The sequence below is a fragment of the Phalacrocorax carbo genome, chromosome 4 (assembly GCF_963921805.1).
Source record: "Phalacrocorax carbo chromosome 4, bPhaCar2.1, whole genome shotgun sequence".
NCBI classification, from domain to species: domain Eukaryota; kingdom Metazoa; phylum Chordata; class Aves; order Suliformes; family Phalacrocoracidae; genus Phalacrocorax; species Phalacrocorax carbo.
In genome coordinates, this window is record NC_087516.1 from 58514800 (window position 1) to 58540742 (window position 25943).

The following is a 25943-nucleotide window of genomic DNA, read 5'->3' on the forward strand; positions in this document are numbered from 1 at the left end:
GACACGGCAAGAAACACATCTGCGCCAACCTGTAATTTCTTCCTGACAATGTATTTCCTTATCCTTTTTCAGTCCAAATGTCAGGGCTATTACAGAGATGGCTTTTTCACTGTATTAATAATAGGCACTGCGTGGTTATTTCTTGAATAGTTTGCTCACCCCATGTCCTGAATCCGACAACTTAGACATGCAAAACTATGCCTGAAATGGCAAAATTTCTATTGATTTCTGTTAGGGACAATAGTTTATCTCCTGTCAGAAAATAAATGTTTTCTAAGACTGTAAAACTTCTTTGCAAGTGCAGCTAATAAATTCAGAGGCATATAAATCTGCCATGTATTTTGGCACCCAACTTGGCTTACGTTGCCAAAGAAAAATGGATTAGGGAATCTAAAAGTAGTGTTTTCCTTCCTATCTTTGGCAATGCTGAAGTTGATGTTTAGTCTCAAGCACCCTGTTTTAGGCAAAACGAGCTCTTTGTATAACATGATTTTGCAGAAGTAATATTTATTGTTACTTACCACCAGACAAAGAGTAAGGTGACAGAATCACAAAACAGTGAGATCCTTTCCTATTCCATTTTTATTGAGCACCTTCCAGAAGGCTACCAGCAGGTTTCTAAAGCACTAGTTTTCAGGTTAGTGTCTTGTGAATAAAAATGCTAGCAGTCTGCAGAAAACTGGCTGCTTACACAGTGCAGACTCTACCTCCAGATTTCTGAAAGATATGCAGGTGTTTCATTACGAAGAAGGACCTGAGATACATATGAAAGCAGCTGGAAACAGAGAAGGAGCCATCCAAGCAAGCTGGGTCCACTGTTATAACAGAGAGAGTGTGTACTTGTGTCCATGCTCACATGCAGCACAAGAAAAGGTTGCCACCAGCAACATAGCTAGAAATAATGAAGTAAAACCTAGTTTAGCTGAGCACGTTTGGACCACTTCAGAATTTACACTAGTAAAAATTCATGTTGTTCACATAAATGGAAATGGAAGGAAGGTCAGTATGCTGTGTATTAAAGATGTGATCAACCACATGCAAGTCTCTGATAATGCCTATTGTAGCCAATTTTCTGCTTATCTTTAAGGGCTTCTGATGCATGCCAAAGAAGAGCATCTGCTGCTAAATCTTTCAAGAAGTTAAAGCATATGCCCCTCCTTCCATAGCCTGCTGCAAAGGACACAGAAACACGTCTGCTACCTGACGTCCCCATGTCTCCTTTAGAAAAGCTGAGTGGAAATCATCTGCTCAATTAAGTATGACCCCTCTCCACTTTGTGTTGCCCTGCAAGAACTTGTCCTCTTTAAAAACAAATTAAACAAAATGACTTAAAGAATGGATACAACCTTGCTGTGCTTTTAAGGTCTCTCCATCTACTTTTATTTATACTTTATCCCTTACTGCCCCTTTCCAATGCACATGTTCATATATATACACTGGAAACTACATGTGGCATTGTCTACCGTTAGCTACAGACTCCACATACACTTGGACGAGACATTACAGTAGAGCACATTTTCAGCAGGCCCATTTTAAAACACACATACATGCCATCAAGCTTGTGAATTTGCAAACATACCATCAGTAACACAGTAACTGCGGAATAGGAAGAACTAAAATCACTCAATTCTGGCTGTTACTGCTTTTTTTACAGTGAACACTGAGCACAAGCTGTGCTCGTATGTTCTATCTCCTTGAATTATCAAGCCACTACTGGCTCTGAATATCTTACTAGCTGAAAACTGCAAATAACATGACCCCTATCTGCTACAGTCAGAATCCTATTTCTTGGGTCTTGGGCGTGAAATTACAGATAATGTGACATGACCAAGACTGCAGACAGATGTTGGCTTTTGGATCATGCCGTGATTGCGGGAGTTGTTACTGCCTTCATCCAGATGCTCAACACCATTCTTATGCCCAAGGGTAGCTCTGCTTCTGATGGGTTTTGGCTCACAACTTTTCTGAGGCGCACCCACCACAGCTCTGCCAGCTGGTACAAACCAAGGCAGCAGAGCCCGCATCAGCTCCCTGAACTAGGCTGGCTCACTGGAACAGAAAAAAGTTAGAGCGTGCTCACAGGAGAGGTTCAGGCAGCAGATCTGCAGGGGTACTGGACTGTCACCCTCGTACACCCGCAGCAACGTGCTTAGCTGTCTCCGCCTGCACAAGCGGCCCCTGCCTCTCCCTGCATATTTTCTTCTGTTAAGAGTTCTCTGAAAGCGCAATCCATACCCAAACATGGGGGTTATTTTTAATAAGACTGAATCACACATCAGTTATATTTTGTTCTCCTTTTTTTGTGCAGGGTTTTCTGGAAATAACCTTTTCACATCATATTCAGAAATCGGGGGGAGGGGTTTGTTGCTCTGTATTGGGCAAAGCCAGCAGTTATGACTTCTTGGTGTTTGCCCTCCCTGAGTGCCACACATCACTGTTTCTATTAAGTCATCCTTCCAGCACACAATTTTTTCATACGAAGTCTTAATCAATATCTGACAACTTAATTGTACTAGAAGTTAAAAACAGCTTTTCAAAAGGCCACAAGAGCATTTCTAGTGTGAACATTCTCACAAGCCTCTGCACTTGTATTTGCAATGCTTTTGCTTTCCACCAAGAGTCTTGAAAAACAAACAAATAATTGCAAACAAAAATAGCTCTTTTGGATGCTAGTGAAGAGAACCAGTGGGGTTTCATCAAAAGAAAATAAATGCAATTCTTTCATGGCTTGTTCACCCGTCTCTGGCTCTTCCCCCATTGTTTCAATTGTTCTCTATTGTTTTTGCAACTTTAAAAAGAAAATTCCTACCCTCAGCCTTTGACATCTTCTTTCCATTTGTGCTGAGAAATTCTCCCAAGGTTTTTACTGCAGAATTTATTAGTGTGTGTACACTGAGTGGAGGCAGGGAGGAAGAAAAATCTGAGGGAAAGTAGGGTTTGCGGGGGTGGAGTGTGATTAGGAGACAGATTTGTTTAAAGGAGGGCAAGGTTTCTTCTGTTTAAGGGTATAGACACAAAGAACAGAGTGAGTAAAATATCACTAGCTTTGTAGGCCACAGCACAGACATCCTGCTTTTTTCCCAGGGAGACTTCTGTGCTTTCGTTTATGAGATGGCAGAGATCAAGCCGCTAGCTGCTGCACGAATGTGAAAGCATTTTGTGTAAGTTATATGAAACGTCTGAGGTCAGAACATTTCTGAAATAACTTTACAGTGTTTTCACTGGAAACAGAGGCTCTTTTCTCAAAGTGTAATTATCTGCTCCAGACTACTATACATTTCCAAGGAGAGTTTATAGCCTGTTTCACATAAGCAAGGCCTTTTAAATCACAAACACATGCAAAATCTGCATTCATAATTAGGCGACAAATACTACTGTTTTTAAAACAAGGCCTTCTAAAGCAGACGGAAAGGCCTCCAGGCACCTGCCAGCTAAGAACAAAGCTGAAATCAGAGTCAAATCCATTCATCAGCCATGTTCAGGATTACTGGCAGGTGACCTTTTCTTTTTTTGGCTATCAAAATCCCATTTCCATCCTCTGATTAAATCTTTACATTATTATAAATATGTATACAAGAAATAGAAGGGCAAGAGAACGCAGTAGTAGAAAACATGAGACCAATCCTTGTGGTCTTCATTCATACAACCCTTAGGGTTAACTGAGTGTGATCAGCAGGATTCTTCACACAGCTTGCATTTTATAATTTGTTCCATGAAAGATGCTAATTTTGTATTCTACCCGTTGCCATCTTTATAGTTTTTCAACAGTTATGTTCAGAGGACCTCTTAAAAATGCAGTATTTGATTTATATTTGTTTTCCAAACATTCAAAATTATCTGAATTGTCTTATAGATATATTCTTTCAATATTCCTACCTTTAACTGTAATACAGGCAGTTCTACCATGACTCCACCAGTAAGGCTCCAAGCATTGAAGGGAAAGTAGAACTGAAAATAGTATGGGATTCTCAGGAAGGGGTTCAAAGAAACAGCGATGTTTCTAGGTTCTGCAGAAAGCTCCGGAGTCAGGGCAGAGGAATCCAGGCTTTTAGTGACTGTTCGACAACCCACCTGATGCCACCGCAAAAAGGACCTGCCAGTGCCCAGCACAAGCTGGCCACACCAACCAAGCAGAATCGGCTGGACTGTGACAGTTCCAGGTCGCAGTGGGGCCATCCACCTTCAAGGCTCCTAAGGAACCTGAGATGTCAAATCCAGCAGCTCCCATCAGACAGAGCTACCATGGAAGACATAGGTAATAGTAATCTTTTAGACTCAGTCACAGCTTTCCTACATTTCAACCACAATAGCCATAGCCTAAGGCAACCTGGCAGCTAGAGGACTGAATGTAGCTTGCAGTATTCAGCCTTCATTTTCATTTGGGAAAAAACAGCATACAATGCATTCATCCCTACTAGCAGCTACAGCATCAACAACAAGAGTGTAACTGGCAGAGTAAGGGAACAGCAGCCTTGTGGGGGTGAGCAGAAAAGTGAACCAGACAGTCCAATGTCATCCAGACAAATTCAAAAAGGAAACCAATTTGCCAACTTAGTTTAATCATGTTTTTACAAGTAAATGACATGCCATATGTTGCCTAAGTTAATTCAATTCCTGCAGTTTATTTTGAGGGTAAAAGGTGGTTCCAGCACATAACAACAAAGTATTCAGTTACTAAAGTAAAAGTTTTTTCTTTCTTTGAAATTTGGCTCATGACTTTCACAAATTACAAGTTCCTAACTGGAACAACAATCCCTAGTCTAACCTATAGCTGCTGCAAAATATTAGGATCAGATATGCTGAATCATAAGAGGCTACAGAGAGTATTATGAAACACAATACTATTTCAAAGTTCCCACACTCATTTTAGTCTTGCGTCCACTCTGCAAGCCCTGAACTACTGAGCAATGTGGTTTTGGCATTTGATGAACTTGGCCATGTTTGCAGCCAGTGTTTACATACGCCAGTTTACAATGCCAACATCTCACCTTGCATCAATTCTACAAGTCCTCGCAAGAATTTCCAGTGAATCTGAGCAGATTCTACCACTGAAATTGTATTGCCTTCTCTTTTACATATTCTATTCTTCCCCTGGGATATGACAGACTTATGGTGAAAACTTTAAAGAAAAAAACCAAACCACCACCCAAAAGACTGTTAGAATCTGTCCTTTGCTCCCCTTATATTCTCAAGTTTTAGTTACAATATTCCAAGGCAGAGAAAAGGAAACCTGAATATTTGACACAATAACCGTGCCTGACTTAATAAGCGTTATGTAAATGGCTGTAACCTAAGAAACATAAAATTGATATATATAATAATCTAGATAAACAGCTCAGTTAACATTCACATCAACAAGTAAATTGTAAGTGAATCCTGCTGTAAATTCATACAACCATATTCAGAAGTCAGTGATTTATGCCAATACATAAATCAGACAAGTTCATAAACTGCAGGCAGGAGAACACGATCTACCCAAAATGCATCAAGAAAGCATTTAGACTGTAATCTAGACATTTATTTCTCATGCAGTGCTCTTGCTATGATTGGGATGGGGTGCTTTTTTGAACTTTATAACATTGCTCACAAAAATTGTCAGATGGCATCATAAGCTGCAAAGGGGTCACTGCTAACTGACTCGTTCAGCACCCAGGAAAAAGCATAAGGCTTGGTGTCCCAGGTAAGAACCTGCTAAAGGAGGTCTCCTCGTCCTTTCTCTGACATACTTGTTTTCTTTGATTAATCAATCCGCTGTCCTCTTCCCCCTCTTTTTCTCCCCTTCTACAAACACAATGTTTTTCTCTGAAAATCTGCAAAACTCAACACAAACAGCCTTATAAAGATTCCATGGTATGGAGAGTATCTGACTACATACCCATTGCCTGAGCATGAAAAATCAAGGATCAGCTTTACTATTGCCACAAATGAATTTAAGGCAACATTATAATCTGAATAAACTGTTAAGTTTCTTGTGAATTGAGTAGCTGCCGCACATGCCAGTAAGACCAAAGATACGGTGACAGAAAAACTTGTCACATTATTAAAGAAAATAACTTTTGGTAAAGTTAAAAGCCTCCTGACTACCACTTACTGCTCAATGCACCGTAATACATGTATTTCCTGAATCTAAGCCCTCATTGCCTTCTCCGCAGTGCATCTTCCTATTCTGCTACTTGCTAGATAAGCAGTTTACTGATGATATTAGAGTTTTGATGCAATACTGTAAAAAACACCATAAAGGAAATCCCACTCTACTAAACATGTAAAACAGCACATAAAAACACAGCTGGACAAAAAATCTAATATTCCTAAGTTTCTCATTTTATAAGAAAACACCCCGAGTTTCTGTTTTCCATAATGCCATAAGTGCAAGGAAGATACAAACACGTAATCTTGGTCACATCAAAAAGACAGAAACACATAAATCCTTGGCTGGTGCTCAGAACTGCAGGAAGACATTTGAAAACACAACTGATGGGTAGCCTACAGAATCAAAATTCCTAAAGCAGACTGAACAGTGAGCTTTTCCTACTATTACTGCTACATTTGTTATTTCCAAACCAGACCCAGGAGTTTTTTTGAGTTCAATCCAAGATTTTAAAAATATTTTAAAAACACTGAAACAAAGTACCAGTTTCCGTGTTCAATATTTGGTTTATAAAACATTCAAAAAATGTTTTTGATACAGACTGGTTCAGGCCTCCTACTTTTCCACCAATCCTCCAGCAGATCCCTGTCTCATTACACATCCACCTGAAACTTGAGAAAACATCACGTTTTATCTCAGAATCTTAGAATCTATCTTAGAATCACAGAATCATAGAATAGTTTGGGTTGGAAAGAATCTTTAAAGGTCACCTAGTCCAAATGTCCTGTAATGAGCAGGGACATGTTCAACTAGATCAGGTTGCGCAGAGCCCCCTCCAATCTGACCTTGAATGTTTCCAGGGATGGTCATGTACAGCCTCTCTGGGCAACCTGTTCCAGTGTTTCACCACCATCAACGTAAAAAATTTCCTCCTTATTAGTCTAAATCTACGCTCTTTAGTTTAAAACCATTACCCCTTGTCCTGTCACAACAGGCCCTGCTAAAAAGGCTGTATGACTGAGACTAACTCCTCAACCTCCAGTATCTCAGGTAGGCTGTTCTGCACTCCTTTACCTTCACAGAGCTTTCCTACTTCTTCCTCCTTTTCCTTTTGCTGCATTGAGAATAGACACTTGGAGTCCCCATCCATCCTATACTAGACTACTATGCAGCAGATTATTTTTGTATCCATGTTATATCCTCTCCAATAGGAATATACATATGCGTGTGTGTGTCTTCACATGTGTGTCTGCATGTGTGACCATGCTGGTGGTGGAATTTAAAACAAGGCTGAATTTCTGTTTCAGCATTCACTCGGTAGTTGAGTGCTTATGTCACAAGTGACAGATAAATTAATAGCATGGCAGCTATGAAGCAGGCAAAAATGAGCCTGCTATCAATAGATGAAAATATTTGTTATGAGTCATGGGCTTCTTGATAAGATTCAGTAGTTGACAAGATTCAATAACAAGAGAAAGTGCAGTTGACTAGAGCCTTGTACTTCCATTAATAAATATTCACTGCGGTCAACCAAAATGACGCCACAGAAATTCAAGGAGCAATGAATTACACAGCTATAAAAAAGCATGTTTGATTGACAGGAAGACAAAAGAATGAAATGCTGCTTTCAAATTTTACAATAAAAAGAACCAGAACTCAAACAGTTTTCAAGGTAGATTGCTTCACCTTTTCCTTAGAAGAACTGCATTTATTGTTGTGTCAAACTACTGAAGCAGGAGAGAAGTTACAGCTGTAAACAGCTTTTATTGCCACAGACTTCACACCTTTAATTTTGCATTGAACATTAAAAGGGATATGAAACAAAGGAGAAAAAATAACTAGCACTGCTTAACCTCCCAATTATCCCCATTTATTAGAATAACAACGGCACAGTACTACTCCAGAGGAGTTTTCTGCACTCGCCAGTGAGGTCTGTACCAGTAAGCAGCCAACAAGCAGACTGTACTAATACAGAGCTATTTTGCTCAAAAAGCCTGGTATCCTTCTGCCCCCCTGGTTTAAGCAGATGCATTAGGTATTGATGCCTTGAACTCACTCAAAACATTCCAATTTATGGAAGCAATTAATATGCTCCAAAACCAAATGAGAACTTGGGAAAACAATAATAAAAAAAAAAAAGAAAGAAAAAGACTTAAAAGGAAGACCAATATAGTGTGATGGAACTTAGGGCTTATAAAACTGCAGGAATCATGGAAGTACATTCTGGCTTTCTTTCCCAACACAACAGAAATTGAAAAGAAAAAATCACACCTCCTGCCAATCAAACTCATGAAATGTTTTTCCCAGATTTTTCAGATAAAAACCTACACCTTTAAATACTTTTTATTCTTCCTTCGGTAGATTTTTACCCATAGGCCAGCTCTCATTTATTCCTAGAAGCTTATTAAGAGAATAGCTCCTCACTGGGAGATAACAACTTCCTGTTATTTTCAGAAACAGTAGTTCATATTCTAATATTTCAGTCATTTTTTGCCTAAAACTTGAACAGTGGCTTCTGTAATTCAAAGACCTCTGGTGCCACCCTGATTGCTTAGTGGCCAGGTAGATAATTCAGCTGAAATGACAGTATCTTTTGCTCATGTGGTCTTTTTTGTTTGACTTAAAAGAACCCTTTTGATGAGGACGACAGGCCAAGCATCAAGCATTTTGAAGAAAACAGACAAAGGAAGAAAGCAAGGGTGGGGGGGAGGGTTCAGAAGAATGGAGATTTGCCACTGCCAGTTACTACCTACAAGAGAAGTACCTGTGGTCATTGACAGATGTCTTCCAAGCTCCCTAGCCTTCTGGATCTTTCAACTTTACTGTCTCCATTACTACTGTGTAGCGAAACAGCATACAAATACCTACCAGGCAGATCCTCCTTTGACCAGCAACTGGGTCAAGGAGAAGGTTTATGTACTTCATTAATAGATGTTGCACAGGGTACAGCTCTTCAAAAAAATCATTACCACACAGAAACAAATGATTGAAATACCTGAAAAACTCTCTGTTCTTCTACTTGAAATAAGGACTAGTTTCAAACCAAGGCAGCTAGTGAAATAAAAGTAAGCCGAATCAAGGGAAAAAACACCAGCCAACTTTCATATGTTCTCCCACTTTGCCATCTCTCTCTTTGGAAAAATTAAAAACAACCCAAAATCTGTTATTGAACACAAAGATTAATTTAAAGGAAACCGCTACTAAAAGCCCAGTACCCTTTTTGAAGATTTTTGGCCCATACCTGCTATCATATCAAGGTGTATTTACATTAAAGTAATAAAGGCTAAACTTGTGAAAATGAGCAAAACTGGATAGCTCATGTACAAATAAGGTTTTGCAGCTAACATACATTTGCTGTATTTCAACACTAAACTTAATTCCAGCAAAGGGATTTTAACACAGAATTTTAAATAGGGGAGGTCAATTCCATTCTTCCATTTACCGTGGTGAATCCACACTTGTTTCAGTATCAGTGCCCTGAGTTTCGTTCAGTATTTCAAAGGCATATCATCCTGTACATGCACTGTTTTTTATTTTTCAAAACTTTACTACTCAGCACAGGATACATTTGCTTATTCAAGGTAGTAGAACACCAAAGAAAGATTTAGATATTCTTTTAGAGTTGTCTGCCAGCACTGCTATAAAATGCTACTGTAAAAGAAGCGGTGTGTTAGATTACTTAAATCACAAACTGTTAAAAGAAAATGGCAGTAAAATATTAGTATAAAACCATAGCTGTGTAAAATATAGCCCAAGGGATAGAAAGGCTTCTGAGACTGCAATATAACCTCCACAGATTAAGAGCAGTGAAATTATTTCATAGCCTAGGTAACTTTTGTAACTTGAGGGATATGCTAGTGCTTGGGAAAAATGTATTTTAGTGAAATACCAACACACATTTCTCTGAGGATCTTATCTTTTCTTTCTTTTCTACCCCCACTTTGCACATCCTGTAGTCCCTTAAATAGTTTCTGTGCATGCCAGGCTCCATCAGCACCCAAACAAACCTTTTTACAAGAACTGCCTGACAAATGTAACAATAAAAGCTACACTGCACCATTCTGTCTGAGGCAACCTGTAAGCGCTAGGTTACTGCAAATGTCTCTGAACTATCCTAGCTACAAGTCATTGCTAAAAGAGGCAAAGACATGACACACTCGAGTCATAACTCTAGTCTTGATGGGGATGTGTCTACCCTTAATCACAGTTTAATTTATTCAAAGTCAATGAGTATATAGAAATAAAAGTGCATATAAATAGCATGTAAAATAATGTATGTGCTACAATAAGACAAACAAATGCTAGTAGAAGAACTAAGCCTTTCATTTACCTTCCTCAATTTCCTCATCTACAACAGGGGAAAACTACAATGACATACTTCATAGAGCTATTTGGAGAACTGTTCAGATTTGTAATGTTTTAGTTGAAACACTGGATAAATGCAAAGGAATTTTTATATCAGCTACAAACATACACATACTTTTATGCAGAGGCATATATAAAAGTGAGATGACTGAAGATATTTTTGTAACCTTTAAGGCTGGCAACATCTTTCTTTATACAGGAAGCAATTTAAGACAACATAAAGTTTATTAAAAACAAAACAGTTTTCTCCTCAAGACTAATAGTTTGGTCTACAAAATTCAGAACATCTTCAGGGGAAATTACACACATATGGATATGTATACTTAAATGGATATTCATTCTTTTTGGCAAATGATCACTAACAGACATACTGTGCAATACAACTGGCTTGTATTTCTGAAAATACGTGATTCTCTTACATGTTTCTCAGCAGCTCACAACTCTTGAATGTTACTGACAGATCTCAGCAAAAAAGATTATTAGGAAACTCCTATGGTATTGCAGGGACAGACAAAGCATTTTTCAAACGTTAAAACTCACAATCAGAATGGACACTTCCATGCCATTCTCATTAATAACACTACTGGCAGTACACAAAATGCTCCAATGAAAGGAATTGCTGCGTTTTCTATTTTTTCTTCTTTCTCTCCTCCAAACTTGACTCATACTTACCAGAAAGAATAGCATATCATCACAGCTCTTCAAGCCCACACAAATTCAGTATAAAGAACCTGAAGCATTTCTGCTAACTTCTAAGGTTGTTTAAAGTCAAATTTCAATTGACAAAAGTGTCACGTTATAATGGAAAATACAAATTTTGAAGCTTTAATCTGGCAGCCTGAGATCCAAATCTTCCAGGTCTGCTCTAGTTTGCAGGACTTCCAAGCTTCCAGCACAGAAAGTCACCAGGGCTCTGGACTGATAACGGGTGATCAAGGAAACTGATATTTTGAAAACCTTGTGAAAGACTAAGGTCTCAGATATCACAGTGTTATCTTTAAGTCACCATAAGGTTGATGAAACACACATTTTTATAACTCTTAATTTAATTTTTTATTTTTTTTTTTAAAGCTAGTGAAACTACCGGGTTCTGCAACAAATTGAACGGGAATTCAAAGCTGATATACAGCATAAGGATCAGTAAAAACAATAAGCCAGTAGGAGTTTAATATTGAATTAAAAACACATGCAGCAGGATAGTAAAATACTATATAATACTCTTGAACGCTGTGCAATACTTTGCTTTAACATAATTCCTAATAAAACACAGAACACACTAGTGTATTTCTGCCATCTGCAGAATAAGATGAAGAAAATTCAAAGGTCATTTGATAAAGAAATGATTTACGAATACAAGAAATAGTTCAGAGTTCTTAATTATATTTTGACAACCCTTTGTACATCTCATAATGAAACCACAGTACTAGGCTTGCAATTGCTTTTTTGTACTCATATGTACTCTGTTAAGCTAAGCAATGCTATACCAAATTAAGGATTACAAGTCATTTTAGCTTCACAGTTCTTCACTTGCTGTTAGAAGATCTAGTATGCCCTGGTGACAGCTGCAACTTCTAGATGAATAGGTGGAACGCCAATGTGTGATTCCCCATAACACTTATGCTAGCATATGTAATGAGTGAATCAGACTTTCATGTTTATTTTATTAAAACAAACCCAATTCTTTTCAGAAATTAATGATGCCACCATAAAGAAAAGTTGGTAACACCGTACAAATAGAAATTTCTCCTTCATGTTTTCTTTTAGAGTTTTATATATTATTTTATATATTTTTTTAATTCTAGGACTTGATTTTTCACAGCAATGGTACCATAAATGGTCACCATGTGAACTTTGAAATGAGAGGATCAACTTCTAGAAGTTTTGGGCCAAACAACTTAAACTGTTGCAAGAATCCATCTTCCAAGCTTTCTTCACCTACGGCATAGAGCTATTCTGGAGGGAGATCTTCAGGTTTAGTAAAAGAAGCCACCTTCATAACAGAACCTATTTTAAAAGGGCATCCAGAGTTGACATTACCATGCATGAAGAATCATTTCCACAGAATTCTGTACAATTAATATTCTTAGTTTTGTGTTTGTAGACAATCAAAACCTAGTTTGAATGGGTAACTGTTAACAGATTTCAAATCTGATATTTTTCTGAATCAGTAAACAAATCAGAAATAAACTACCACTTCCAGGAAATGCTGTGGAACATTTTTAACATCTTCCTATTTCAGCGAAGATTTCCAGAGACAGTTACTGAAATCGTAACTCAAAAGCATGCCTATGAGAGTAGGTAAAAGAACGCAGTTGCACAGCTGGGGTAGGAGTCTGGCCTCTGCTTTGGCCATCTGACATTAGATGAACAGAGCTCTAACAAGTCTGATTATCACAAACTATGTTCATTTAGCCAGGTACTGCAGGGAAGTCTTTAATCTGCCATTAGAGGCTCCTTCACAAATCCTGGCAAAAGGGCGGGAAAGACAAATAAAAAAACATGTTGGTAGCAGAGAACAATACCCAAGGCTACAAGAATTGTCCTTGTTGATGCCTGGAACTTACTCCCCTCGGGCTTTTTAAATTATGTCTGGTGCTTACTTAGTCTTGGTACAACTGATAGTCCAGCATAATTTGCCCCTGAATATCTGACTCTGTGCTCTCTTCCTTACAAAGCAAAGAATCCTCTTATTTGCACTAATGCCATCTGCTTAGCTGAAGGGGCATTTAACATCCACAGCTCTCCTGGTTTACACGTGTACATAAGTCTATCAGGGGAAATGGAAGTGTTTTACATTTTAGAAGTGTTTGTTGTTGTTGTCAATTCCTTTTAACAAAATTAACTTCTGCTTTATTACATACAAAGCTGAGAAAGCAACAGACTTTAAAAAAATTAAATACATAAACTCCTTTTGGGAAGATATATTTCTTACATCTTCTGTATCATAAACATTTATGTACACACCAGAGAGTAAACGAAGTTTTGAGCATGATTTCTCCTTCTACATTCTCTGATGTGGTTCAAAGTGACTGAGCTATATGGCTATAAACCTGATGGGAGACAAGAGCTAGACCCTTGCTTCTTATCTGGCAACTAACATAAAATGAAAAGCCATTATAATGGCATTTGTTTCTTCAGGTTCACAAGTCAATACAGGTAAGCGTTTCTTAAAAAGACTGCACAGTTTCAATAGTGTTCAGGAGTTCTATTACAGCTTCAGAAAGGAAGGAAAATGTCAAACAAGTGGTAAAGCTCTGACTGCTAAGTACATGAGACTTAGTACAAGCTTGTTTACAAGCTCAGTTAAGATTAATTTCTGATCTCAAAATTGATAGCAAAATGTTATTAGCAGAAATGGGATCAAGTATTTGGCCTCGTTATTGGTACGGAAGCAAGTAAGACAAAGGCTTTTACATACTGTGGCTGTCTTCCTATGTCTACTGGGCCATTAGATGAGACTAATTATTTTTTTGAAGTGACTACAATCATCTATTTCTACCACTGTACATAAGCCCAAGCTCCCAGGCTAAGGCCAAGCTTATTTTCATTTACACAGGTATAACTAATTAGGTTGGACTTAATGACAGTAGTTGGGAGGAAATGTGTGGCGTGCATATGAAAACTTAAAAACTACAAATGTTTTAAACTCACTGAGGAAGAATTTCTCTGAAATACAAATAAACCTGTTAGTTATTCTCTTTCAGTACTTGTCCTTCCTTAACAAAGCCTAAAACACCATTCATTCCCCTTTGAAAATACATTTACTCCTTAACTTACAGTACCTGACTTGAATGATGTCAAGGTTCTATTTTGCTGTATTCAACACCCACTGACATTGGTAATACCTAGGGCAGGACAAGGGCAATGCAGTAGCTCTTTGCACTGTTACATACTAGTGAAAACAATTCAGAAGAAGCAAAAGACTGAACCCAAATCTTTAGATGCAAAATGGTATTTGGCTCCCTTTAAATGAACGATCATGGCAATAGGGAAAATCCCCCCATGAATTTACACCAACTTCTAACTCACATTCTAATTTCTATATAAGTAATGACAGTTTTACATAAGGAATTAAGAAGAAACTAAGACTCACAAAGTTTACTGAAGGAATTTCATAACCTACACTGAAATAATGACCTTATGGCATCTGACAATGTACATACACACATATAAATATACAGAAAGATAACATCACTCCATATTTGCCTAGAAAACAAAAATTTGAGTGACTGTACCTGTTCTTTGTTAACAAACTCATTGTTTGACAGCAAAATCTGACCTGCAACTCGTAACTCAAAAGCAGGCTAGCATTTGCATATTCAAACTGAGTCATACAATCCTTCAGCAGAATCAGAAGTTTACAAAGGAGCTTAGGGTATCAGCTGCTAGAATAAGAAACACCCCACAAGATCATTCTCTAGAGTGTGAACAGCTGCTGGCCTGGGTACAACCACTGGGCTTCTCTCAGGAGCAGCAACTTTACTGCTCTGTGTATCTCAAGGTGATGAACTACTTTTCCAGCCTTATGCTGATTCTGTCCTTCACAGGTGTGCTTGCTTCCTTCCCCCACTCTCCACACAAGTAGAGAGATTCTAGGCATTCCTAAAGGCAAACTGCTGGGGACAAGGAACATGGAGCTTAAACCTCAATTGATGGTGATCAGAACAATTTACAGTGGTCTGACAGGTAGAGACCACTTTACAGCATTAGTCAACAGGACATACTATGTACCTTGCCCATCGCTTAAAAAGCCATCACAACACATACATGATCACTTGACCTTATCAACCACCCCAGTACTGAATATCATGTCCTAACTGAAAGGCGTATTTAACAAACCTTGGAGTGCAAATGGCTATCCAAACTACCAAAACTGAAAGGGAAACTCAACAGGACTTGTTCTTTACACAACACCCCTCCCATCCTTCCTGCTGTTAGATAACATACTCAACTCTTTTCTAAGGTCTAGGATGCTCTCTACCATCACAGTGTTCTCTAGGAAGTGATAAACAAACCTCTTACATACACTGCTGCCATCCAAAACCAGCTCGAAACTATGGCCTATGTCCTGCTGGCTATTTTTCTCAGGCCTTCACAAAAAAACAGAAAACAAGAAGTTAAAACGGTTCCCAACAGCTCTGTTGACGGCATAAGCCAGTAATAGCCTGTCTAACCATGAATCAGAATCTCTGCCATCAGAAATTAAAAATACTCCCGTCACATAACTCTGAAGCTTGATGGTGAAAGACACACACACACACACACACACACGTTTGCCACCAGAATTGCTCTGGTAACCCTTTATCAATGCACACAACACTGCAAAATTTCAGACTGAACTAATACCACTTCCACAGACATTTCACATACAGGAAAACAAGAATCCCATTAAAGCAAGTATCAATCATTAACATTTTGTCCATTTCTAATGCAGATTTGAATGGTTGCCAAAGAGAAGGGAGAAGCATCTGTGGGACTGCTATACCTCAGAGTCCCACACAGAGAGCAATCATGTATGCTGGCATGAGAGAGAAAGTATTTTGCACTAGAGATAGGCCAGGGAGAGGATTCTGCCACGAGGAAGAAAACGGTTGATTGACTGAGACAAAGTCACACCAAAACACCACCCTGCCACATTTATAGTTGTTAACAGTTTTACTTCAGGAGGATTTCATAAAGGATCATTTTGTCTTCCTTCACCATAACACTAAATGCACTGTTTTCTAACATTTATATGAACTTGACTTCTAAACAACAAGCTTTCTCTCTTTACCCAGATAGTACATTCCTTACGGAATTAACTTTAAACTGGAAGCTAAACACTGTTCTTTGACAAACATGAATACAGCCATTAAATTAAAATAGGAGGTGTATGTGCAGAATTTGGTTGTATAGATTTATTGGAAAAATAAACCTTTCTGGCACAAGATAATCTAAATACATATTTACATTCTAAACAAGAAGAAGTAGGTATTTTGGGGGGTCACTCAAAAGCCAGAATTTAAGTTTCGGCAAAAATATTATTTGTGCTTCTACAAAGATACTCAGTATACATGGTATTTGGAACAGCTTTCTTTTTATTTTAAACAGAAAACCAAAATCATAAGAAGGTACTTTATTTTTTTAAAAGGTTATGCTAGAATTGTTTAGCTATTGATCATGGCCTCCACCTTTCAGAGATACAATAGAACCATGAGCTTTTTCTGAAAAAAATGCTTGTGGGTTGTAATAAAGCTTCTTTTTACTTAAAACAGGAAAACATGAAACAAAATTATCTTTTGTGGTGTATTTTTGAAGAAAAGAAGCAGTAAAAATTCAAAGATAAAAAGGTAGGAGGTGTCACCGTTCCGTTATTCATTTATATTTGTACCCAGTAATTACGTACGTGTTGAGTGAATTTAGTATGTACTTTCTGAAAATCATAGCAAAAAAGAATAGGTGTTAATAAACACTGAGTGCAAAAAGGATTAGAATTTATCTTTGATCATAGTGTAGACTTACAAGGCTATGACATCAACAACTTTCTAAGTGCTTCTTTTGTCAGCGTAGCAATTCTGATCTTTGAAGCCAGGAAGCCTTTACTTACTGACCAAACTGAGCAATACTATTCATTTTGGATTTCTCATGGACACAGTTAAGTCTGAGGAAATTACTGACAATAACGAGTTGCTGAAACTTCTGCAATTTTTTAAATGACAAACTGAGGGGTTTTGACTTATTTTATCTCTATATAAACAGGTTGTTTTCTACTGATTCTTTAAAACATAATTTTTAAAAGTCTTGAAATTTTCAACCACAGCTTTCAGCATTTTTAAAATGCTGTCTCATGAATTTATCTGGATCTGGGTTTCAGTTTAAGAGGAAAGACATCTAAATGTACAGCCCACATGTAGTTGCCTAAGACACACAGACGTCAACATAGGCTAGAGAGCAATCCAGCAGAATGGTTATTAGATTCAGTAGCTGCCTATAATCAGAATCTATAATTAAGAGGCACGGATGTATGCAACTAGTGTCACGTAAGAGGTTTCCTAGGTATCCAAGACAGCTGCCCATGACTGACAGATACAACAATGGTCTAACACAGACTCCAGCCCTTGTACATACGACAGCCAGAGGCTAGGCTGGAGACCCTGGATCATCTCATGCGGCAACGAATGCCTGTGTGCAGGGAATGTAACTGAGCCCTAGGAGTTTACAATGAGCTGAAGAGGTCTCTAGGTGCACTGACTATCGACTCAACCTTCACTGACTATGAGGAGTGTTTACACACTCCAACATGTCAACACCCACACACAAGCTTCTAGGTTTAGGCTTCTTGATCTACAGCTGAATCCTGCCCTGACTGTCTCATGCTGTTATGACTTCCTCACCAGTAGCCCTGCAAGAATTAGACCTGGACTCAGTTATTATTATGACTCATTATCAACCAGTCAAAATGACTGAGTACATACATATATTCCTGCCACAACACAATCATCCTGAGTGGAAAAGGCAGTATTAAGAATAATGGTAAGTGTCACTCAGAACAATGGAAATGGCAGATATAAGCATTTCCACTGGGAGGAACTACTGAAGTTAGGATGTAAGAATTCTCATTCTAAGTGTGGTGGGTCCTAGTATCTTGTACCTGTTTGCTATATAATCATTCAGAGCACAGAGAAATTGTTACAATTTGGGGTGGGGGGATTTTTAGAGGGTTTTTCCTATGGTTTGCACCCCACTTCTCTTACAATTGTGACAAGATTTCTCTGCCCTTGAAACAGCACTGAATGCTGCCATCTCCACTGTGGTTCTTTGCCTACAGCTACCTCAGGGCATTTCATGTAGAGATATGAGCTCCAAAGGCTGTGAAGCTGTTTACATGCATTAAGCAAGAGACACTCTCCAAGCAATTAAAATGTGGGAGGTGGGAGTCCAAACCCAGAGGGAAAAGACACGGGTGGCAGCACAAGTCAACATCAACTAAAGGGTAGCCCACAGGCTCAAGTAACAGCCTCAGGTCCTCAACAGAGCCTGTTCAGAGCAAGCCACAATCTCTCTCTTCATTGACCCCCCAGCAGCACAGAGGCTGAAGATACCTCTCTGCAACAGTCCACTGTGAAATAAAGTGCAGTGGGGTCATTTCCAATATCATACAGACTACTTATATAATACTGTTAAATGGCGCCTGGCACTGCAAGGACACTAGGCATTCAAACTGAGTGGGATGAGGGCTTGTAACACAAACTGTCTTTCCTTTCAACAGAAAATGATGATTAAAAACAAAAAAATCTGAGGAAAATGCTTGCTTCCCATACAGAAAATCTTAACTTAAACAAAATTATCAGTCGATAAGGCTGTTAAAGCTTTGACTTTCCATTCTGAGTGTGAAATATAAAAGGCCTCACAGAAATCCTGGTTCAGACAACTCACTTGTGCCAAGACCCAGACCCAGACTGTGTGCCCACAGACCAGAGGTTACTTCCCATAATGTATCCTGAGTATGCAAAAAGGTAGAGTTTTTCAACTGATTTCACTAAGTTTAGCTTTGGTAGTGGCTTCCCCCACCACCACCCCCAATACGTTACTCTTCCATATTTCTATACTGCTCTTTAAGTCAAATAATTTACATTTAATTTTTGCTATACCTAATCTTTCCTTTCTGTTGGTCAATTTCTACCTTAGAACTGAAGTTAGATCCCTAGATATCCACATCTTCAATTACAGCTCACAAGACAAAGTTCTACTATTCTTAAATAAAGCAGAACTAATTCAAAGCAGCGTATATAATTAATCAAAATAGCTAGCAGTGCAATATTTAAAATAACTGATGGCTGCCTGGATTATAACAACATTATTAGCATGTGATTAATAAGCAGTTGAAGCATTACATTTGCTACACATTTGCTATGTTATTTTATCTTGCTTTAAAGTTAGGTGGCAAAGTTTCAAGCCATAGTTAGGAGATTTGCTTTAATTCAGTATTACATTGTTAACCCCACCATCTGGTCAAACAGCTGAGGGAATTCAGACAACCATACGGGGGGCCATGTTTCTCTCTTGGGAAATATTTGCCTTACTGAATTATGCAATGGTTACCAGTTTCTAACTTATTACAGTAAGATTAAAATAAACCATCAAAATACTTTGTAGAGAACCTGAATTTTGTGTACCCTGTATTTAGCCTTAACTTATGTAGGAAAATAAGATGGCACTTACTTGCGGACCAGGCTGACCCTGAAAAAGAAGAAAAAGATAAGGTTATGGAAAGTTATGACGAGGATTAACTCCTTAAATAGCAGCAAATATTTACAGTACTCTCTAATAAGGAGATAATAAAAAATCCAGTAACTGTACTGAAGTCATTCTGGACTCTTAAATCTATATTGAATTTGAATGTTTTAATTCAAACTGATGGATTTTCTTGCAATTAAGGTTCCAGAAATAAATTACATTAGCACGTCATTGAACGTGCATTTGAGACACTTCATAGACAGTCACAACAATACAATTTAGAAAATACAGAAAGACCTAATTTAATAATTCACAAGTGAGAAAGAATCCAGAGATGCTGAGCTGATTTAGAAGTAGGTATTGGGTGCTTTTTCTCAGTTATGGCTCACCCTCATGTTTTAAGGAGATGCTAATTACTGCCTATTGAATGAACAAAGCTTAAAAACTGGAGGAACGCATTGCTGGGCAAACAACAGTCTTTCTGCCATCGCTGCAAGCAGCACAGTTTTAAGCAAGTTTAAACTAATATTTAAACCAGTAAGTCAGCAGTAGATGAACCTTTGTCAGTCAGCTCAAGAGGCAGCTGATACATTTCCTCTCCCTTATTTATTAACATCACCTTTGGAGCACCCCTGGCCAAATGGAGAGGAACCCTCTGCACACTGAGGTGGTATATGTTATCTCTTGTTGCTGCAAGCCCTTACAGAGCAGACTTCCTATCGCTAAGGTCCCTAGCCTAGGAAAGCCAGTGAAAGTCATCAGTTATTCTAGCCCACTCATTACAAATTATTTGCATGAAGCTGAATTATATCACAAAACAGTATAGGAGCTGTGACTATGAAGTGCAACCACCCAGACAATCAGCTCACACTGTAAGACAGACAAATACTTATATATTTCTCCCCATAAAGAGAGAATTTCTTAAACTCCTAGGGCTAGCTTGGCCTCTAGTGTTTTATGACGCTTCACTAATATTTCCATTGCATTGAAACTACATTTCCTTTTGTTGAAAGAAACTGAGCGTGGAGACTTTTTATACGTCTTATAAAACCTTTTCAATTTAGCTAGAAGATACTGCTATACAGAGTTGAAACTTTTCCATCTGAGCATCAGCAAATACTTTTTTACTGTGAGGGTAACCAAGCCCTGGCACAGGTTGCCCAGGGAGACTGTGGAGTCTCCATCCTTGGAGATATTCAAAAGCCATCTGAACATGATCCTGGGCAACCTGCTCTAGATGGCTCTGCTTAAGCAGAGAGGTTAGACCAGATGACCTCTGGAGGTCCCTTCCAATTTCAACCATTGTGCGATTCTGTGTTAAAGAGGCAGGGGGAAGCATTTCAACTGGTAACTATTATCTACAAGAAAAGCAGCTGAAGAAAAATGCTTTTTTCAGTAACTGGTAAGATTTTTTTGTGCTAAATTAAAAACCAGAAAAAAACATACTTTAATTCACATGCAAGTTTCTCAATATTTTTTAAATATATTAAATATTAGAAATAACATTAAAAAAAAAAACCATTATAAAATACAGAATTATTGTGGCTATCTAACCCTTGTGCTGAAGGCAACCTAGAACATTCCTTGTTGCAGATGCTGCAGTTTTGTATTAGTTCCTTACAACAACACTGTACTGTAGAGGTTTTCAGACCAAAAAAAAAAATACTGGCTGAGGTTTGCCAGTTCTACTATGAAGTAAAATTTTCTGAATTGGTCAGTTTATAAACTTACACATCACACTGGGTTCATGAATACAGCTGGGACTCGGCAGCACACAGCCTTTACCTCAATCTTCCCACCACAGCAGGTTTTAAGATATTACATGCTATATCTGATCCTAAAATCATCAGGAATTGCTTACTGATGCAGTATTGGGCAGCCTGTGCAATAAATCTGTATAAATTAACTAAACTGAGACCTATGTATGCAAAATTTTACATACAAACTTACATTGCATTTGGCTCACAAGTATGTCTAAAGTTTTGACCAAATCATTAGTGTCTCCAAGACATATATATTTTAAAAAAACCAAACCTGAAATGAAAGTCTGAAATTACCAAAATGTTTCAACAAAATGTTGATTTAAAGCAGTAGAAAGCAAATAAAGAAAAAATATATATATTTTAAACAAAAAAGATTTGAAAACTGACACTTTTTTCCTCAATCTAACTTAGACATACAGGCTACTAAGTGTCCACTTGGTGCATGCTGTATGTATGATATAAGGGACATACACGCATAACACAAATATACCCAGAACTGAATGTCAGGGATAGAATCACACTCCCATGAAAGTGTTTTCTGCTCTCAACCTCAACAGCGTTACCAGTTTGCCGTTTTGTTATTGTGCATTTATGATTACTCTTTTATCATGTCTGCAATATGGAGAGAGGGAAGCTGGAAACTGAATTTATAGGACAATTGTTTTTCATGGTGACACAGATCACTATGAAATAATGTAATAGCTGCATTACTCTTATTTTATATACACTGTCAATACTTAACTGTAAATGCAGATGCTGAATACAAAAGTACTCATAGCAGGATTTTTTTACCCTGTTTGCTATGAGGTCCTTGAACATGAAAGGAACTTTGCATTAGTGAAGGTGATTATTTTCTGTTTTTTTCAGTTGTTCCAAATCCTTCAATGTTTTTGTATACTCTTCGATACTAGCTACTACAGTTAGAGTATAATTTTCCCTTCACACTAATGCTCCAGCAAGTGACACTAACCAGAGGATGCAGCAAGCACTATATTATAGAACTCATCAGCTCTGCTTACAAAGGCACAAGTAGAAAGAGGTATCAAAATACTGACCTTTTTGATTGTAAAGGGTCATTGTCACACAACAATTCAAAGCGTGGGAAACAAAAAAGGGGCTGTTCATTTTGCCTCCTCTCATTTTTGTATGTTGTGAAAGGGTCAGTAATAAAGCTTTGTGAGTTAATTTTGTGTTCATTAAAAAAACCCTCTAACATGAATTCAAGCTGATACTATAACTCATTTGAACAAGCTCAATCTCAATTAATAAGCTTGTGTTCCCCAAAGGGCTCCAGCATTGCTGAAATCACTCTGGCTCACTGCTGCATAAATTGTTCCCAATACATGTAACTTGTGGATTAAAATGTTTTAGGTGGAATTATTTATCTAAATTTTAGCTAAAAAAACAGGGTGAAAATACTCTTCAAGACTGAAATGTCAGCATTACTCCAAATTTTTTCTAATGAACATCTTTTTATTCAAATGAGTTACATACTCTAAAATTGATTCACTGATTGTAGCTGCTGTTGTTTGCATGCATTTATGGATCAGTCCCAACACCAATAACTGATCAGGTGTATTTCAGCAGCTGCTGCTTTGAAGCTCTGGATTATCATTCATATATTTGATTATCCACTACTGATTGCTGCTTTTTTTTTAAATTGGCATGACTATAGCTGCGTAATATGTCATGGTTTCAGCAAAATCTTCAGAACAATCTTCCCTTCTATATTGCTATTTACTGACTTAGTACGCTATTTTGAAGGAAAGGAAGTGGTTAAGTTTGGCAGCCTATTCTAACTACCATAATAGAAGGTCTTCTGTGGTTGATAGTTAATCCCTTCCTAGCAATTTAACCTAATATTAGCTGCTGATATGTAAATGATACTAAAAGAAAAAGAAAAGATATATGGTGTAGCCAAGTCTAGCTAAGTCAACAGGTAAACTATCAATCTGCTAAAAGAAGAGATTAAAGAAAAAGCCTATCAACTGGAGACTGCAAACATTGCAGAAGTTACTTAACAGGAGAAAGAGACATCAAGGAGCACAGGAAAAAGTCTTAAGAGGAGAAAATGGAAGCTGACACTGCAAGTTAGCAAGTTGAGCTTGCAGAGGAAGTGGGGCTTGTAGCAAATGAAAGGAGAGAAAAGGATATATTCAGGGTATCAAAGAAAAGGGCTGTCCTGGAAAAGGAAGAAGAGAGAGGGAGCAAAAACAATGGCATGAGAAAGTGCAGAAACTGGATTTTTCACAGCTTTTGCATGATTTTAATCTTTAAAGAGCTGGGAACGTAAACGTTCAGGCTCATACATCCAAATATATGATTTACAAATATATACACAAATACAAATATATTTACAAATGCACTGTATAAAATTAAAGGTTATTTCAAACTTAATTCAAGTCTACCTCCCTAAAGAATATCTGGGATAGTATACAAATTTAAAATGAGACATGGGGCTGTTCAGATCTAATCAGCCAACAAAATCCAGGCAGAGAAATTAAAACACAAAACGAAAAAAGCTGTGGAAAAAGTAAACCAGCAAGACACACACATATCTGGTCAGAAATAATATCTTGCTGTTTGAAAGCCACCACCAAAGTACCCTTGTGGAGCATTCTCTAGACAGAACACCCAAGCAGGGGCATCTGTCTTCCCATCTAATCCAGACAGAAGGTGATAAGGGAACAGGAGTAGCATGGCTGACCTCCATTTCCTTGGACAGACACAAAAAAGGCTGAAGTGGCTTTTTGGCGTTCTGTTAAAACCTATACTACTGAGCTTGAAATAAGGTACGCCAAAGGAAGCCAATATGTGATTAATACATTTCAGCATGAGCACTTAAAAAAGCAAAGAGGGAATATGTGCGAGACCTAAATGACACCAGTTTTGAACAAATCACCTACCAGCTTTCCATCCATACCAATCGGACCCTGGGATAATCAAAAGCCAAAAAAAATGGAACAGTTAAATCAGAGGAACACTGAAGATGAGGAAAAATATACAGAATTGGGAAATACTGTGGGCTTCAAAAGATGAATAACTCTATGTCAGCAGTTAAATGCAATACCTTAAAGATATTTTGAGAATGAAGGCACAGAAAAGAAACAACAAAAGAAGCAGACCTAAGACAGAATTAATAAAAACAGCACGGTGGGAAGTAGCCAGGCAATAGCTGGTGTTTAACAAAAGACAGGTTCAATGCGCAACCAAGGAATTGTTAGTTTGGCAAATCACAGTGGCATAACATAATCAAACATATGAAATAATGCATCTGACTTGTGTATTCTTCTTAAAATAACTGAGAAAACAGAATAAGTAGCCTATTTACTGAATGCTTTTACCACACGGTTGCAAGATAAAAAGAGCAAACACTTAAAATCGCATAACTAATCTGTATTTAAATTACCATTATAATAATGATAGTTAATAAGAAACTTCAGTTCACACAGTTCCCTGAAGTACTAATGATTTCTGCCTATACTTTGGCCAAGAAGTCCTGTGCCTTATCCTGCTTTCTTTTTTCCCCCATGGGAAACATGGAATTATCCTTGCTGATACTTTCCAAGTTACTTCCTTCCTTGTGAGTCCAGAGGTTGATTCCTGTTATATGGATGCAAATTCTAGAAAGGATTTAACGTGCATGTATGCTGTTGTAACGCAGTAACTGTTTCTATATCAACTGCACATTTGGGTGATCACAGGAGAGAGAAGAGGGCTACAGAAAGTTGGATTAATTTTAAATTTGATGGTTAATCGCTATGTCTTCTGACAAATGACCAGTCAAGTTACCTTCCACTGACAATGGAACAAGAGCAGGCAGAGTTGTTTCTGCCATTAAAATCCTCTTTTTGGCTGAAACTGTGAGCTCTCAGGTCTTTGCACCAATGCAAAAGGGACACTAATTCATGTCTGGTGGAGAGAAGTTTTCTCTCAAATGCTGGCACTGCAGTCAGACTTTCCCCCTAGAGCATCACGGGCACTCTCTCAAGACTGCCTGCCCTAGGCATGCAGCCCCTTAGGACCGATTGCTCACACTGCTTGATTTGGATCACTGTCGCTGAGAAGACAGCACATAACAGATTTGCTGGTTTTATGCTGATATATTTTATCTTTGCTGCTTGTTTCCCCCTTTCTGAGCACTGCTTCAGCTTGCAAGCAAAACTCAAAGTGTAACAGTTTACTCTAAATCAGGTCTGCAGGGGTTCTGCTGACCCCTTCACCCACGAGTGCATATTCCTACCTTCTGAACTATTACTAATAGGTACTCTAGTCATACGACTGAGCCAGTTCAACCAGCTATCGAGAAAGTAATAAACACTATGAAAAAGCGATGCCCTATCAACCTAGTGAGTTCCCCAGCTAGCTGTCCTCTCTCAGCCTAGATATCAGACTCTGCCAAAAACTCCAGACATCAGTTGGATGTACATATTGTGAAACTCAGGATTTTTGGTACCTTATTGGCTTTCTAAGAAGCCTGTGCACTAACCTGCTTGTCAGATCCAATAACA

General features: G+C 38.1%; 1 protein-coding gene across 4 annotated transcripts in view; it reads right to left on the reverse strand.

The window, feature by feature from the left end:
- The window catches only part of COL25A1 (collagen type XXV alpha 1 chain), a 159620-nt gene that overhangs the window by 111233 nt on the left and 22444 nt on the right, over window positions 1-25943 (reverse strand). For all 4 annotated transcript variants that reach the window (XM_064450092.1, XM_064450091.1, XM_064450093.1 and 1 more), the window contains exons 2-3: window positions 24339-24365; window positions 19655-19672 (exon numbers count right to left, since the gene is read on the reverse strand). In XM_064450092.1, the coding sequence (XP_064306162.1) occupies window positions 19655-19672; window positions 24339-24353 (33 nt within the window). In that variant the 5' untranslated portion in view covers window positions 24354-24365. The remainder of the gene's footprint in view (window positions 1-19654; window positions 19673-24338; window positions 24366-25943) is intronic.